The sequence below is a fragment of the Eurosta solidaginis genome, chromosome 5 (assembly GCF_040869045.1).
Source record: "Eurosta solidaginis isolate ZX-2024a chromosome 5, ASM4086904v1, whole genome shotgun sequence".
Classification (NCBI taxonomy): Eukaryota; Metazoa; Arthropoda; class Insecta; order Diptera; family Tephritidae; genus Eurosta; species Eurosta solidaginis.
The window spans coordinates 1,974,381-1,989,967 of NC_090323.1; the positions used below are offsets into that span (position 1 = coordinate 1,974,381).

Here is a 15,587-nt window from a genome sequence, read left to right on the forward strand (position 1 = left end):
AATTGTCAACCTTATCTATCCGTGGCGAATCCTGTTTCACTAACAGCCGGGGCCCTGGCGACACCAAGCTCCTCATGGACCGAGGGGTTGGGAGGGCGGTATGGCCTAAAAGGTCGCATCGCTACAACAACAACAAGATTTTTCGCAACATTTGCTCAACGTGTTTATTCGTCTGTCTGGCAGTTCTTTGAAATTTTAAACTGTTGGTTATAAATAAAATGTTAATGTTCTTGTCTTTAAAATTTAAGTTTTTTAGTTCTTTCATTTGACAGTTGACCCCCCACTCGCCGTTCATAAAACAAAATTTCTATTATTTAATTAACGGAAACATGTTTGCAACGTATGAACAAAAATAGTGTACTCTGAAAGCGCCCATGGACTCTCTGCATGGCACAATACGAAATTGTAGGCAACATTGTGTTCACATCGCACAGTGTTCAAGAATACGATAATTGCTGGTATAATAAGTGATATTTCTATTGTGTACCTATTTAGTTTTATACATACATATATATGTAAGTACGATTGCATGAGTCTGCCTTCTATTCCATTTGATCATACCGGAGCTGCTGTTACTTGCTCTTCCGCTTTATAGTGAGTGGTGATCGCTGTGAGGTGTTGGTTGTGTTTAGCACCTATTTTAGAATAAAATAATAACAATATGAATTATCTACGAAAAATACCTGTGCGTATGGTCAGTATATATACAAGTTTCTACACACTTTAATGATATTGGAAGAAACAAAATAATAATAAATGTTTTAATCAGTTTGTTAATGTAGTTCAGCGGCAACAACAAAGCATGTCCAGCGGGTCTGGTGCTATGTCAGCACTCACTGTCCTTACCGAAGATGAACGCGTAATGAAGGAAACAGGTAAGCAAACGCGTTTAAAATCTTTCAAAATAAATAAATATATTCATAGCTATTGTGATTTAAAAAATGAGTTTCGATCACGGGTCGTAACACGTAATACGTGCCCAGATCTGTCTGTAAAAAATTGACGTATTTTCAGCGTATTTTGCAAACATAATTATTTATTCTAGTAAGCATACAGAATTTGCGATACGCGGGCGAGTTGATAAGGTTACATAACTAGTTGAAACAAACTGGTCTCCGCTCAGATCTTGCTGTAAAACCGTGCACATATCGATGTAGAATTGTAGTAAGATAAATGTACATATGTACATGCACATACATATATTTTCCTTCATCATGATCATGTGCAGAATAAATAATGTTTTGTACATAAAAACTCCTTAGAAATATATGTATATACATACACATATACATATACAAACCTTTGTACATACATAAATGTGCATAAATTTTATTCCTGTGATATCATATACATACATATAACTACAAGCTATTTATATGTATATCAATTGATATACCTAGATTCGTTTATTTAAATGAATTTATTATTATGTATGTTTATACATGTACATATGTAGGTATCCGTGTTTGTATATACACATATGTACTAGAGATATACGCCGCCGCCGCCGCCGATTTTGGTCGTTTTTCGCACGCCGCCGCCGAATGTCAAAAATATCGGCGCGGCGTCCGGCGCGTTACTATATTTTCTACTCGTTTATGACTGTTTAGGCCATTTATTGTTCATGTCGAAAATTGGTCGGATATGGTATCAACGGATGCGCATCACTGCCAGTTATAAGAAACTAATTGCGAAATTTAACTCTTTATAACTATTCAAAAGTTATTTAAAATAACAGGTGCTTTCGATGTCAACACGGACTTTGCATCACCCAATTCAGCAAGTTATTAAAACAAAACACTAAAAGAAAAGTTATATAATAAATTTATATGCTTACTTTGCATTTTTGAAAAAATTAATAATGAACAATTAATTCAAATAAAATTACCCAAGGCGAACATGTTTTTAAATTGTCCTCAAGAATAAGCGAAATCAGTGACGCAAAATCCTTTAGTAGGTTCTAGGGGCATAACACTCCTTTGAAATTATTCTTACCTCATACTTAAGTTGAGGATATATGTACTTAGGAGAACGGTTTGAAAAATCACTAAGTCTTGCATTCAAACATCTGTTGTTTATTTGCGAAACTATACAATAGCATCTGAAATGTTAATTTTGATTTTCACACTTCATCCTTCAACACCCAAGTCTCCCGGTTTGATATTTCCTAACGTTGGCGGCCCTATCCAAAACTAGTCCCTTGGAGTGAATCACATTGATTATAGCCTATCAACCAAGTTTAAATATCACCTACACGTTACGGCTCCTTTTACAAATGTGAATACGTAGGCACATATATCTACCAGGTGAGGCTTTGTCCTTCGCAAGAACACTCAAAGTGGTGAAGCAAGAGCTTTCCCAAGACAGTGGAACTAATGACCGTGTGTGATACTACCCTATCGTAGTGGACAGTCGAACTTGTCTGAAAACTGAAGCTACGCGGTCATCCATAATGAGCTCCAATATCGTAAGGCCGGAAAACAGTAGTTAACAACTTTCAGCTTAAAATCCGTCGACTTTCATTCTAAATTTGATTTAACGAAGACTATTGAAATCAATGTTGTGAACACAAACGTCTGCAATCTTTGGTCTATATTTTAAAAATTTTATCCAGGGTCCTTGTAAAATTTTAATTATATAGATGCGCCGAGGATTATACGATTTTCACCCATGACGAAATGACATCCACTTTGACTGCTTATGATTTCGAGGGCGGCATCCTTGGCCGAATAGTCATTCGCTAACGTTTCAAGGTGTTTCTCTGGTATAGCTCGGCAGCATAGCGCGACAAAAACATCCGTTAGAAAGTCTTCGGAGCCACACCTAGAGCTTCTAGGAAAGTGACGTCGACGGAGGTATGAGTTCGAAGTCGCAGACCTATAGCTTCTGTACTACCATATGGTGTGAGGGTGAGCGACTGGTGGTCGGGATTTCTACTGTTCGCACATCGGGAATTGTAGCTCTTAAAAACAGCCGAAAAAACTGGAGGCGCCCTGTGCCTCGAGAGTCATGAGTATTAATAGACCATTAATAGCAACCCTAAGTCGCCTTTATGCTTGACCGCCAAGGAGCGACAAATGATTTAAAGAGATTGTGTACGCGACGATTATTAGGAGTTAACCCTAGGTGAAACTAAGCTTTTCACGAGATATACAACAAAAGTGTGACTAGTTTATGTATCTCTATTTCTTTTCAGCAGACGTAGCAGTACCAATTCCAAAGACCGGGGTTAGGTTCGAAGCCTCTCTGGAGCAAGCGAACGAAGGACAATCCCTTCGCAAGGAGCTACTCCTGAAATTTTTTGAACGTTCTGCGAGATTTTGATGCAAAAACCTCGGATCTTTCCGAAATGTCCAACACGTTGATTTCCTTAAATACATATAAACAAAACCTTTCCTAAATATTATTTTTTTTAAATAGAAAAATCAAGCTTTTAAAGTAAGAACACCGGCCGATAAAGTGATCGGCGTAAACCTCTAATATGTACATACATATCTATACGCTATGTATGTATCATTTGCTTCTAAAACGGCTCTCTTATCATTCTATTCAAGGTCTTTGTTATTGATATTTTTTAAAATAAATTTTATGAAAACAGTCACCGTATGTGCATAATTGTATATACATATGTATACATTAGGGTGCGCTGAATATAAGTTATTTTTTTCCTTTTTAATTTGGGAAAAATTTAAACAACGTGACATCAGGACCGACAAGGCGACAGCTGTTTCGATTATACTTTGTGAATCTCTTCAAAGACTTTTCTCCCGGGAGTGCGAGTCAAACCCGCACTACTACGATAGTTGAAATGGTTACAAACGCATTCAGCTACGTCATGCCTTAGTTGTTGTAAAGTTTTCCCAATTGCCTTCTTTTTGCATATTTTAATCTTTTACACATTGCATACTTCGTATGCAATTCTGTGTTAAAGCTATGCTTGGTACGGCGTTTTTCAAAGAAACTTTGGTATTGTTGTTATTTTTTTCCTTTTGGTATAGTTAAAATTTTGTCCAGTAACGCGATTAACCAGGCATGCTTAACCACCGAACCGATATCATTTTGTTACGATAATTAACGCCATTTCGTTTCGTTTATTAACGTTAAGAATGTCAAATTAACGAAATGATTTTGTTTCGTTTTCTGCCATATCAAAACGAAATCAAATCGTTTATGTTGATTATTAATTTCAAACTATGCTGGCAAAGCTGATTGATGGCGGAGTCATTAAAGGTGAAAGCATTAGCCAAGCTGATTGCAACTTTTCTCATGAATTTTGACAGTACGAACATTTCTCAGAGTATTTTTGACATTACCACAAACGAATTACACAAACAAACTACATGGAGCTTGTGTGTATGCCCGCTCACTGTTACCACCTTACGGCTTCAGCATGGCTATAGCATTGCCAGCACAATTCAAACATAAAGTGTCACGTTTTTGTTAACGTTTTTAACGTTAACGAAAGCTTTTCGTTTCGGTTAAAAACGAGATACAATTTATCTTGATAATTTCTTTATCGATAATATTTCGAAGTGTTTCAACGGAAACGGTGGAAATATTTTGATAAACGATTAGCTTAACGTTAAGGTGCACCCTGCGATTAACTAACTTTTTTAACAACATGCGACATCGGTAACTTAGCTTAACAACAATTTTTACAGTTCTGCTATTCACTAACTGGCGCTTTGGACGATTGACAATTATCGTGGTCTTTGCTGATGTGGTTATTTTAATAATTTATTTACTGACTTAAATATCCTTATTATTATTTTGAAATTTAATTTGTAATTTTTTTTTTTCGAAAATGGCATTTGAGTTTGTATCGCATTGTCTGTCGCAGAACGCAACTGCAAATAATGCAAGAGTGGTGGACCTTGCTCGTGGACGACATTCTGAAAAAATATGAAAAAGTCAATGTTTAAATAATATGAAAATACGTAGCTTTATACAAAATTTGTTCTGTGAACAAATGATTACTTGTTTTTTCTCAACTCTACTTTGAATTTTTCGTCAATTTTGGCATTTAATTACCATAGATACCACTTTGTCCCAAAATGAATCGGAACAAGTGTAAACAAAACGAAGTTAGTGAGCCACTACATCGACAATACAACCAATATTTGACTACGGTAAAAATCTCGATTTTAAGAATCGGAAAAAGGGCGTGTATCGCGCTACAGGACTCGAGAAAATTCAAACTCGAATCACTTTAAAATAAACTAAAAAATAATCGTTGAAGGCCCTTTTGTGCGACCTTTCAAATTTCAATATGTATTGGTCGTAACAACAATACTTAAAAAAAATAAAAATAAAAAGTTACCCATGTAATTTGTATGACAAAACAAGAAAGGCGCTGGGGCACCTCTATACATTAAAATCAAAAGCTTAAAAACAGTTTCACTATATGTACCGAAAAGGAAAAACTGCGCTTTTTAATTGACGCACCCTAATATATGTACATATATACATACAAACATATCTAGGCATATGTTTATGTGAACGGGTTTTTGCTAGCAAATGTTTCAAACACATTCGGCTCAGATTTTTATCTTTCGACTTTCGGACAACGACGAGCCTCCTGTATCAATATTTATTGTCAACAAACTTTTAGCCACTTTAAGACCTCAATGTACATATATGTAAATACATATCTACATACATATGAGTTCCAAACCAGTTACAGAAACCTACCATATCCCCATTCTATTTGATTTCTTATAGAGTATTTTAGTTTATCCAAATACTGAATTAGGGAATTCGAGAAACCAGTTCTCGATTTAACTGCATCATACCTATCTTTATAAGGAAAAATCAAAATCAAAATACACCAGAAAACGCTTTTCCTAAACAAAGTCGCCCCTCGACTGTGGTTTGCCAAACACTCCGAAAATTGCCATGCATATGCCGCTCGGAGTTGATATAAAATATGTACATATGTAGGTCCGATCTTATTAATTTTAGTGAAAAATTAAAAAGTAGCACGACACAAATTGGAAGAATTGCTCAGCCTAAATCTCCTCAGAGTACCTACACAAATACATATGTAGGTACCTCCTTCAAAATTTTCGAATGTTTAAATTTGAAGTGAATGCATTTGATCAAACAGCTGTTCTATGGAGCATGATGAGAATTTAACACATAAACACCTATAAATATACATATTTAAGGTAAAAATTTATACGTTAGTTAACCGGAAAAATATATTGGCAAAATACCTACCTATACGCTCACTAATACATATTGTAACGAATTTACTTGCAAATCCTCCTATTTGCAATCCTCTGCTAAGTTCGAATCACTAAACTGTTGAATAAATAACTCCAATATTGAATAATGGAAAAATGGCCTTTATTAAAGTACTTCACAATAACACTTATACTTTGCTACTCGCTGGCTTAATAACCAAACTGACTGATAACTCAAATGAAACTCTACTATTGGCCGCCAGATCGCGTGCTTAATCAAACTGATTGATAGCTCAACTCAAACTGAATTACAGCGCCTCTACATCTGTTGCCTTTTATACCCTTTGGTTTCCTCGTTCGCATTTTTCCAGAATCTACTAGCATTGTCCATTAGCTCTCAAACTTCTCAGCTATATGCATGTGTTTGCGCATTGACTCTCCGCTGCTCGCATTCGTACATGGTACATATGTGTAGACGCAATTATTTATTCGTTTATGTAGATACATAAAGATTGAATTATTGATGTGAATGTTTGTAGTTTACAGTCTCTCGCGCACACATAGGCGTATAAGTAAATGCATCTGTGTGTGACATCTCTCGGCTGCCTTATATATGTGTATACATGATTTGATTATTGACGTAAATATCGCTTAGCATGGGCTTAGTGATGGTATAGCTTAGTGATGCTAATATCCGTGACAATATGTTTAATTACATATGCATACGCATTTAATCTGATAACATGGTTGCCACTCTGATCCAAAAATCGTTGTTCTTGTCTGGTTCTTTTTTAGAAAGTGATGCGGCTTTGTTTCTCCCCTGTACGAGTTAAGAATAACATATTTTTCAACTTTGATCTATAATCACATCGTTTCCAAATATGAGTGATCAATATGAGGAACATGTTCAATTAAGTGAATTAAGATTATAGAATAAGCCTGATGTGGTAAGTTCAGTTTTAAAAAAAAAATTTTGTCCGACTAGTTTGCGTTCAAACAAACGGACAGACGGGTGGACGGACGGACGGACAACGGACATGGCTAAATCAACTTAGCTCGTCCCTTGATCATTTTGGTATACTTATTGGTAGGTTTAAAGGAAACATATACATAAAAAATGATTTGGAGCCTTGAAAATAAAAAAAATCGATTTCGACCAAAACAAGTCCCAAAAACCAAAAAAAAAATTTTTTTTAAAAACTGTTAATGCCAACGTTTTTATCCCATAATTTTAAGTGGGATAGGAACTATAAGACAAATTCGTTTTCATCGGCAACACTTTTGCACGTTTCTGAAGAAACCATTAAAAAAAATGGCGAAAAAATAAATTTTTTCACCAAAACACTCCTCAAAACCCAAAAAATATTTTTTTTTCAAAAAACTGTTATCGCCAAAGTTTTTAGCGGACAATTTTGAGTCGGACAGGATATACATGAAAATCTTAAAATCAAATGAAAATTTTTTAAGTAGGTCATGAAAAAAACCTTAAAAATCAAAGAAAAAAAGTCAAAAGACTCAAATTTTGCAGGCTCGAATATTATTTTTTTGGGTATGCTTAGTGGAACTTTTTTTTCCTGAGCCCAAAACCTATCGAAAAATCGATGGCGCGATATAGGTTAATAAATCGACCCAGCTTAATGTACATAGGTAGGTACAAAAATACACACAAGTGGTATAAGCACATCTTTAAATTTCAACGCTGTTTTTCTCAAATGCCTATAGCCGCCATAAGCAAACATATGTGCAAGTGCCCTGTTAGCTGAGTTGGTTTATGAGTGGCACCTAATTCGAAGAGACGCGCGACGGCGCGGGTTCGAGTCACACGATAATCTTAGTTTCAGGTTTCGAAGTTTTCCGGAGATTTTGGAGTTTTTATTTAAAATAAAAATAAAACTAATTAAAAATTAAGATGTTGACTTCCTCCCTGCCTAGCAGCCTCATTCCTTCCATAATTTTCCGTACGAAGTAAAACTTTCAAACAAATAGATGATAAGAGAATAATATTCACAAAGCAGTCAGCATTTTAAATTCTATACAATAATTTAAAAAGCGTTACACTTGTGATAGATTAAATTAAAAGCGAATAATCGCTTGTCATGCCTCCATGTTGTACTGTTCTAGTGCGATTGGATGTGCGTCATTGGCATGCGGTAGGTTCGGCACTTTCCTCGAGAGTTGAGTTGAGACTGAGACGGCAAGCGCTCAATTCATAGTTGGAAAGTTGACATGTTTATATTTAAAAAATAATTGACGTGTTTTTTATTTAACAAAAAGCTATGTAATTATTTGCATATACATATGTATGTAGAATGTATTCACAACTACGTATTGTAGGTATATCCGCTATTATTTGTATGAATACAACTTTTTTTAGCACAAGCCGTAATAGTAATAATAATGATAATAACACTGCTTTAGAAAACAGCTGGGAGCGGGCGCCGTATTGGATTCCCGTGGTTACATTTGCATGAGCAGGGCGGTGGCGTGAGGGTTAACATATGTAGGTCCTAATGAGAGCCACACAGGCTCTCAGACTCACAGAGCCCGAAACCGGCGTGAGTCGGGAGTTATCTCAACTGAACCTGCACAACCAACTTAATGGTGACCTAGCTTCGAATATACTTCGAGACCTACCAAAGTTTGAACGATAATGATATCAACCCACAAGCCGTTTCGACGGGGTGTTACCCTCGGCCACTAAGATGGCAGAATACTGTCAACGCCAGCCCGGAGCAATCTTTTTCTGAACGTCTTTCCAGTTCTTACCATCAGGATTTTACTGGACTCGATCATGAGGATGCTTATTGAAGTTTAGGGCGGCATCTACTCGACTTGTCCCCAATTTTCAATGCGTATGTATGGCCTTCTGCGCCACTCCCTTTTCTTTGGCCGTTATTGGTCGGAACTGCTTATTAGTTAGTTATTCGCAGCTAACCTTCTAGAGGCCTTTCACGGTCCGCCACCTTGTGGCCTTGGTGGAGCCCTGAGTTCCGCCTCCACCGAAGCAGTTATAAGTTTTATTATAAAAATTGCTTTTTATTTTCGTAAGTAAATATCTTCGTAGCAAACAATATAGTTTCAACAATAGTTTCGTTATCAAAATAGTAAAGGGAGTCATTCCCATTAGGACAAATAATTAAAAAGTCATTAGAGCGATTTCTTTGAGAACATTTACAAATTAGAATTGACTTAGAATTTGTTTCACAACCGTTCGATTTCAGAATTTGGTGAAGAGCGCGTTATCTCATTTTTCTTAAAAAAAAAAAAACTGGAATACATTTCATCTGACCCATGCTTTTCAACTCAGCTGACAACACATTTTTAAAAATGTCGGTTTAAATTATTAATACTTAAACAAAAAAAAATCTTAACAGGTTTAGAAATACGTTTAGAAATAAATAAAGCAGTGAAGGCATTTGTGCACGTGTATATATGTATGTATGTATGTATGTAACTATAGATGCAAAAAAAAACTTGTATAAATATTATTAACTACTTAAGTGCAAAAGCGTTTTTATAGGTTATCGCGTTTTATGTATATCTATATACGAATAATATACATACATACATATATTGGCGGTCTTGTTGCCATAACGGTTAAAGCCTTTAACTTATATTCCAAAGGTTTCGTCTACGACTTCCAGGGAGGGACAAATCGGTCTTCCTTCAAAAAACTATTTGTATAACTTAGCTCTTGATTCAGAAATTTTTGACGTCCTTTTTCAATATAAAATATTTTGTCGTCTAATATTATGAGCTGATTATACCAATTATACTAGTTAGATACTTGTGTGTATGTACATAAGACTGGGTCGATTTATTAACCGATATCGCGCCATCGATTTTTCGATAGGATTTGGGCTCAGGAAAAAAAATGTTCCATACGCATACCCAAAAAAATAATTTTCGAGCCTGCAAAATTTTTGTTTTTTTGGCATTTTATTTTTGAGTTTTAAGGTTTTTTTCATGACCTACTAAAAAATTTGTCATATGTATAGTATACGATTTAAAAATCGCTCATGCTCTGTGAAAATCGTATTCTAGGGATCAAAATAAGAAACTTTACCGAAGGAACCATACCTCTAAAACGAATTCTGATGTCCTCCCCTTTGGGTCGAACTTTTGGGTAGGGGTAATTTCAATTCTACCTGCTGTGTCTTGTGGTGGCTTAAAAAAAACAACACAAGCAATTTTACGATCTGCAATTGCGTCACAGTGATACCTTCATATTTTAAAACGGTTGAATAAAAAACCCACACAACTATGTTTACGACATGCAAATGCATCACAGTGATGCCTTGGTTTTAAAAGGGGGTTGTAAAAGCGCTAATTTCTAATAATTTTTTTTAATTTCTTTTCTATTACTAAGTTAAATTCATTTTTTCATTTACATATGTTCTGACTAAATAAATTTCTAAAGAGAAAAATAAACTCCAAAAAGAAAAAACATAGGCATTTCAAAGTGGGATTTTTAAGAATTAACCCCTACGACCCAAAGGGGGACATCAGAATTCGTTTTAGAGGTATGGTTCCTTCGGCAAAGTCTCTTATTTTGATCCCTAGAATACGATTTTCACAGAGCAATGGGCGATTTTTTTGCCTCCCCACAAATCAACCCGGCCTAATGTATACCCTTCCGACCCAAAAATTATATATTTTTTTTTTCAAAAAATTGTTATCGACAACGTTTTTAGCGGACATTTTTGGGTCGGACAGGGTATACATGAACATTTTTTTGTAGGTCATGAAAAAAACCTTAAAAATCAAAAAAAAAAAAAAAAAAAAAAAATTTCGCAGGCTCAAAAATTATTTTTTTGGGTATGCGTAGTGGAACGTTTTTTTTTCTGAGCCCAAATCCTATCGAAAAATAGATGGCGCGATATCGGTTAACTATCGTCCATACACATCGACAAGCGTGCATGATATCACGCAAACATTTGTTTATATTTTATCATAAACATATTTACATATCCACGTTTAGAACATAAAACGCACGATATAGCTCCGACGGGATTTAGGACGAGCTTCTCTTTCAATTTGAGTCGTTCTACTTTTTCTTAATTTTTCCTACAAATTGCCGGGAGATGTAGATCCCATCTTTTATGCTGACTCCGCGGATGTGCTTTTGCTGAAAAGCTTTTCATGGCATAAAAGCATTCGGAGTGTTTGCAAACCACTGCCGAGCGGCAACCCCGCTTAGGATATTTCGTTTATACATAGTTGAAAAAGCTTGTTTTAAGTATTTGTATGTTGCTTTGCTTTTCCCGGACACTTAACCTAGAACCTTTGTTTTGGTCAGCTCATCTAGGAGAGAGGCCGAACCGGTTGCGGATCCACGGGAGGGGGAGGGTGTCGTCCGCAATATGAGTTCAGGATTACAGTATGACCTCAAGAGGGAGTACATGATTACGGCCCGGTTTTTCAGTGCGAGTTTAGACTTCAGTTAAAGTTGACTAGGGTTTAACTTTGCCACTTCGGCCGCTTACGCTTGGATGAGCAGCAAATTATATGTTATCGAACAAATTGGCAAGGTTAAACTCTAGTCAACTTTAACTGAAGTTTGAACTCGCATTTAAAGACCAGGCATAAATTGTTATAATAAGGCGGCAACTTGTCGAAAGTCTGTCTTACGTACGCTTTTTGTCCCGATTTTAGCAAAACAGTACGAGAAAGCCTTTTAACAGCAAACTTAGAAGGAAAAGTTGTTTTACAAAAATATTTCCCAACTTGTATATAGGCCTGTATATATACCTATAGACCCTTAGGTCGCGTTATTTCGCTTTAAGGCTTTGACAGCACCATAAGATATTAATGAAACGCCTTGCAGCCTTCTTCGCTTTGAAGCGATCAAAGCTTTTATATATAAATTCTTAAAACAAAATTGAAAGTTTTAAGCTACAGACCTGCTGATTAAGGCTTCGGTTAAATATTTTTATAAAAAGGAATGGGTACGAAAGTCCCTTTTGTTAAACGTGATTTGACAAAGTGGAGTCGGAATAGCCATCTTCAAAGGTTAGGTTAGACTATAGCAACCAGTATGGGAACAAAAACCCAATAATTTCTCGCAGGTTAATTTTAAAATTATTTCTTACTCGTACATTTTTTCTTTATTTACAGTCGCCAAATTTGCACAAGACTTCGTTGCTCCGCTCGTAAAAAAAATGGATTTGGAGCACAAATTCGATGCTTCGGTAGTGAAGGGCGTATTTGAAAATGGTCTAATGGGTATTGAAGTTGATCCTGATTTCGGTGGTAGTGGTTGCAATTTTCTTACCACAATTTTGGTTGTAGAAGAGCTGTCCAAAGTCGATCCGGCTGTTGGTGCTTTTGTCGACATTCATAATACATTGGTTGTATCATTGATGATGAAAGTGGGCAATGATCAACAGAAAAGGAAATATTTACCAAAATTAGCACAGGAATATGTAATTAGAGAAAAGTTAATTTACACTAACGTAAATTTCATAATTTTATTACATATTTTTTTTTACTACAGGCTGGAAGTTTCGCTTTAAGTGAACCTGGAGCTGGCTCGGACGCATTCGGCTTGAAAACCGTTGCCAAGAAAGATGGTAATCATTATGTAATTAATGGTACAAAAATGTGGATTTCTAACTCGGATGTGGCTGGTGTTTTCTTGGTATTCGCAAATGCAAAACCTGATGCGGTGAGCTCTTTTGAAATCCAAAGAAATTAAAATCTTAGTTAAATTTTTTTTTTATTTAGGGTTATCGTGGCATTACCACATTTATTGTTGATCGCGACACACCTGGCGTTATTGTGAACAAGCCTGAAAATAAATTGGGCATTTGTGCCTCGGGCACTTGTATGGTCACTTTTGATAATGTGCGTATACCCGAAGAGAACTTGTTGGGTGAATTCGGTCAAGGTTACAAATATGCGGCTGGTTTCTTGAATGAGGGACGTATTGGCATTGGGGCACAAATGGTGGGCCTTGCTCAAGGTTGCTTCGATCACACCATACCCTATTTGTTGGAGCGCAAGCAATTTGGCAAGGAGATTTACGATTTTCAATCGATGCAACATCAAATCGCTACAGTGGCCACAGAAATTGAAGCAGCACGTTTGCTCACCTATAATGCGGCACGTCTTCAAGAGCAAGGGAAACCATTCCTCAAGGAAGCTGCAATGGCAAAGTTCTTTGCTTCCGAAGTAGCACAACGTGCCACTATCAAATGCATCGACTGGATGGGCGGTGTGGGGTTCACACGCGACTTTCCACAAGAGAAATATTATCGTGATGTTAAGATTGGTGCCATTTATGAGGGAACGACAAATATGCAGTTAAGCACCATTGCAAAGGTGATCAAGAAAGAGTATGCAAAGTAAAAACAAAAAAATTAGCATGCAATAGTTAAAAAAAAAGTCTTAAGGGGCTTGAAACTGTTATTGATCAGATGTCAGGTCGTTACAGATACGAAGAGTGCATTTAATAAGGAATTTTCTATCAAACCAATTCTAAAAAATTTTTCCAAGGAAGTTTTTTTCATCTCTATTAAATTTTGTACGAAAATAAGAAAAATGCGGAAGGGGATAAATGATTTAGAATTCGGTGTTATATGGAAATTTAAACTAATTTGCCTTCCATTTATATAGTATGCTAATAATATCTTTTTAGGTTTAGTTATATTTTTTTAATAACCGTGGTATTTTTTTGAAGAAGGACTACTTTCAACTTTATTGCTAGCGATAATCTTAGTCCAGAACACCTTAGGTTAGAGGATAGTTAATAACAAAAAGATTCACATTTGCATGTGCAAGAATTTTATAAGGCCTTCGGTAAAAATGAAAAAATCGTGAAATGAAAATAGTAGCGGCTATTAGTATTGAATGTTAATAATTTTACAAGGAAAAATATCCCTTGAGGCACCAAAACTAAAACTAAATAATTTTTGAGGCCCTTCGCATTTATAATACACATGAGCTAGGCTATACGATCGTTCAACAAAGTACCATGGTTGTTATGTTGTAAATTTGTTTTTGTACAGTGTAATGAACCATAAAAATGTAAATAACTCTGAAACTGCATACTTGATTTTAGATGTACAGTATAGATTTTACTGCAAGTATGTATATTATTTAAAAAAGTCATTATGCAATATTTTTAAAACATTTGAGATATTTTTATTAGTGAAACTTATACGTTTACATTAAATGTGTATTTATTAAAGAATGTAAAACCAAAAAATAAAATATATAAAAAAGTATTAAATAAACTACATACCTTTTGTATACTTGATCTAAGTAAATACCCGCGGTTGTTATGACAGGCTTCGTCATGCAACTACCCTGCAAAAATCGTTGGATCATGTGGTCCACTGGAGTACTTACCATTATACTACACTGTAATCCAGCAATGGACCAATTCATGTTTCTACACGAACATGTTGTAAGCCGATCATTGCTCCTTTTTAACGATTGTAATCAATACACGACACACACATACATGCATGCATGGAGTTCTCGCGGTTTTTGCAGGGTATGGACCAACCGAGTACTCCAAAATTAACCACAATTCATACAAAAAATATGATCCAATTAACACTGATATGTCCTAGGACTGGACCATATACTCCAGCTCCGCATTACATCAGAGTAATCCATGGAGTACCCACAGTCCAATAAACATCGTGTAGTGTTTAAAATCGTTAAAAACGAGCAATGATCGGCTTACAATGTGTTCATGTAGAAACATGAGTTGGTCCATTGCTGCATTACAGTGGAGTATAATGGTAAGTACTCCAGTGGACCACATGATCCAACGATTTTTGCAGGGGATGTCTCAAGGAGAAGATTATAAAATGTCCGCAAAGGGTGGGATATCTCTCATAATCTTGTTAAAAAAACGTTTAATGGAAGAAATAAACTCGGAGTTTTTGCTCAACACCTGTTGAGGTGCGACTCCGCTTAGAAAAATGTTTCTAATTAAAAAACAACTTTTTTCAGAATTTCGATGTTGCATTGCCCAGGGCTTAACCCAGGAACTTCCGTATGGTAGGCGAAGTACGCTACCACCATACGACATGGACGTCATAATCTTGTTTCTTTTGTTTTTCAAAGCTAAGTAGCTTATCGAGCGATAGAGAATGTATCTAGACAATACATCTGCAAAACAGTTGCCTTTTTTATGGTTGGAATAAAAAAAAAAATAAATAAATAAATGTAAGGCGCCATAACCTCCGAGAGATTTTAGGCCGAGCTTCTCTTCCAATTTGCGTCGTGCTCCTTTTTAATTTTTGCTACAAATTAGCGGGACGGGACTTACTTGTTTTATGTCGACTCCGCATGGAATCTGCGAGGCAGATGAGTTTTCACTGAGAGCTTTTCATGGCAGAAATACACTCAGAGTGCTTGCCAAACACTGCCGAGGGTTGGTTGGAA

The 15,587-nt window shown here is 35.9% G+C and overlaps 1 protein-coding gene across 1 annotated transcript; it reads left to right on the plus strand.

Moving 5' to 3' along the window:
• Positions 1–537: 537 nt before the first annotated feature.
• Positions 538–14,427, plus strand: LOC137253388 (short/branched chain specific acyl-CoA dehydrogenase, mitochondrial). The gene is made up of 5 exons (XM_067790209.1): positions 538–694; positions 770–875; positions 12,303–12,610; positions 12,682–12,852; positions 12,912–14,427. The coding sequence occupies exons 1-5, from the start codon at positions 662–664 to the stop codon at positions 13,533–13,535; spliced, it is 1,242 nt and encodes a 413-aa protein (XP_067646310.1). The 5' UTR covers positions 538–661; the 3' UTR covers positions 13,536–14,427.
• Positions 14,428–15,587: the final 1,160 nt, after the last annotated feature.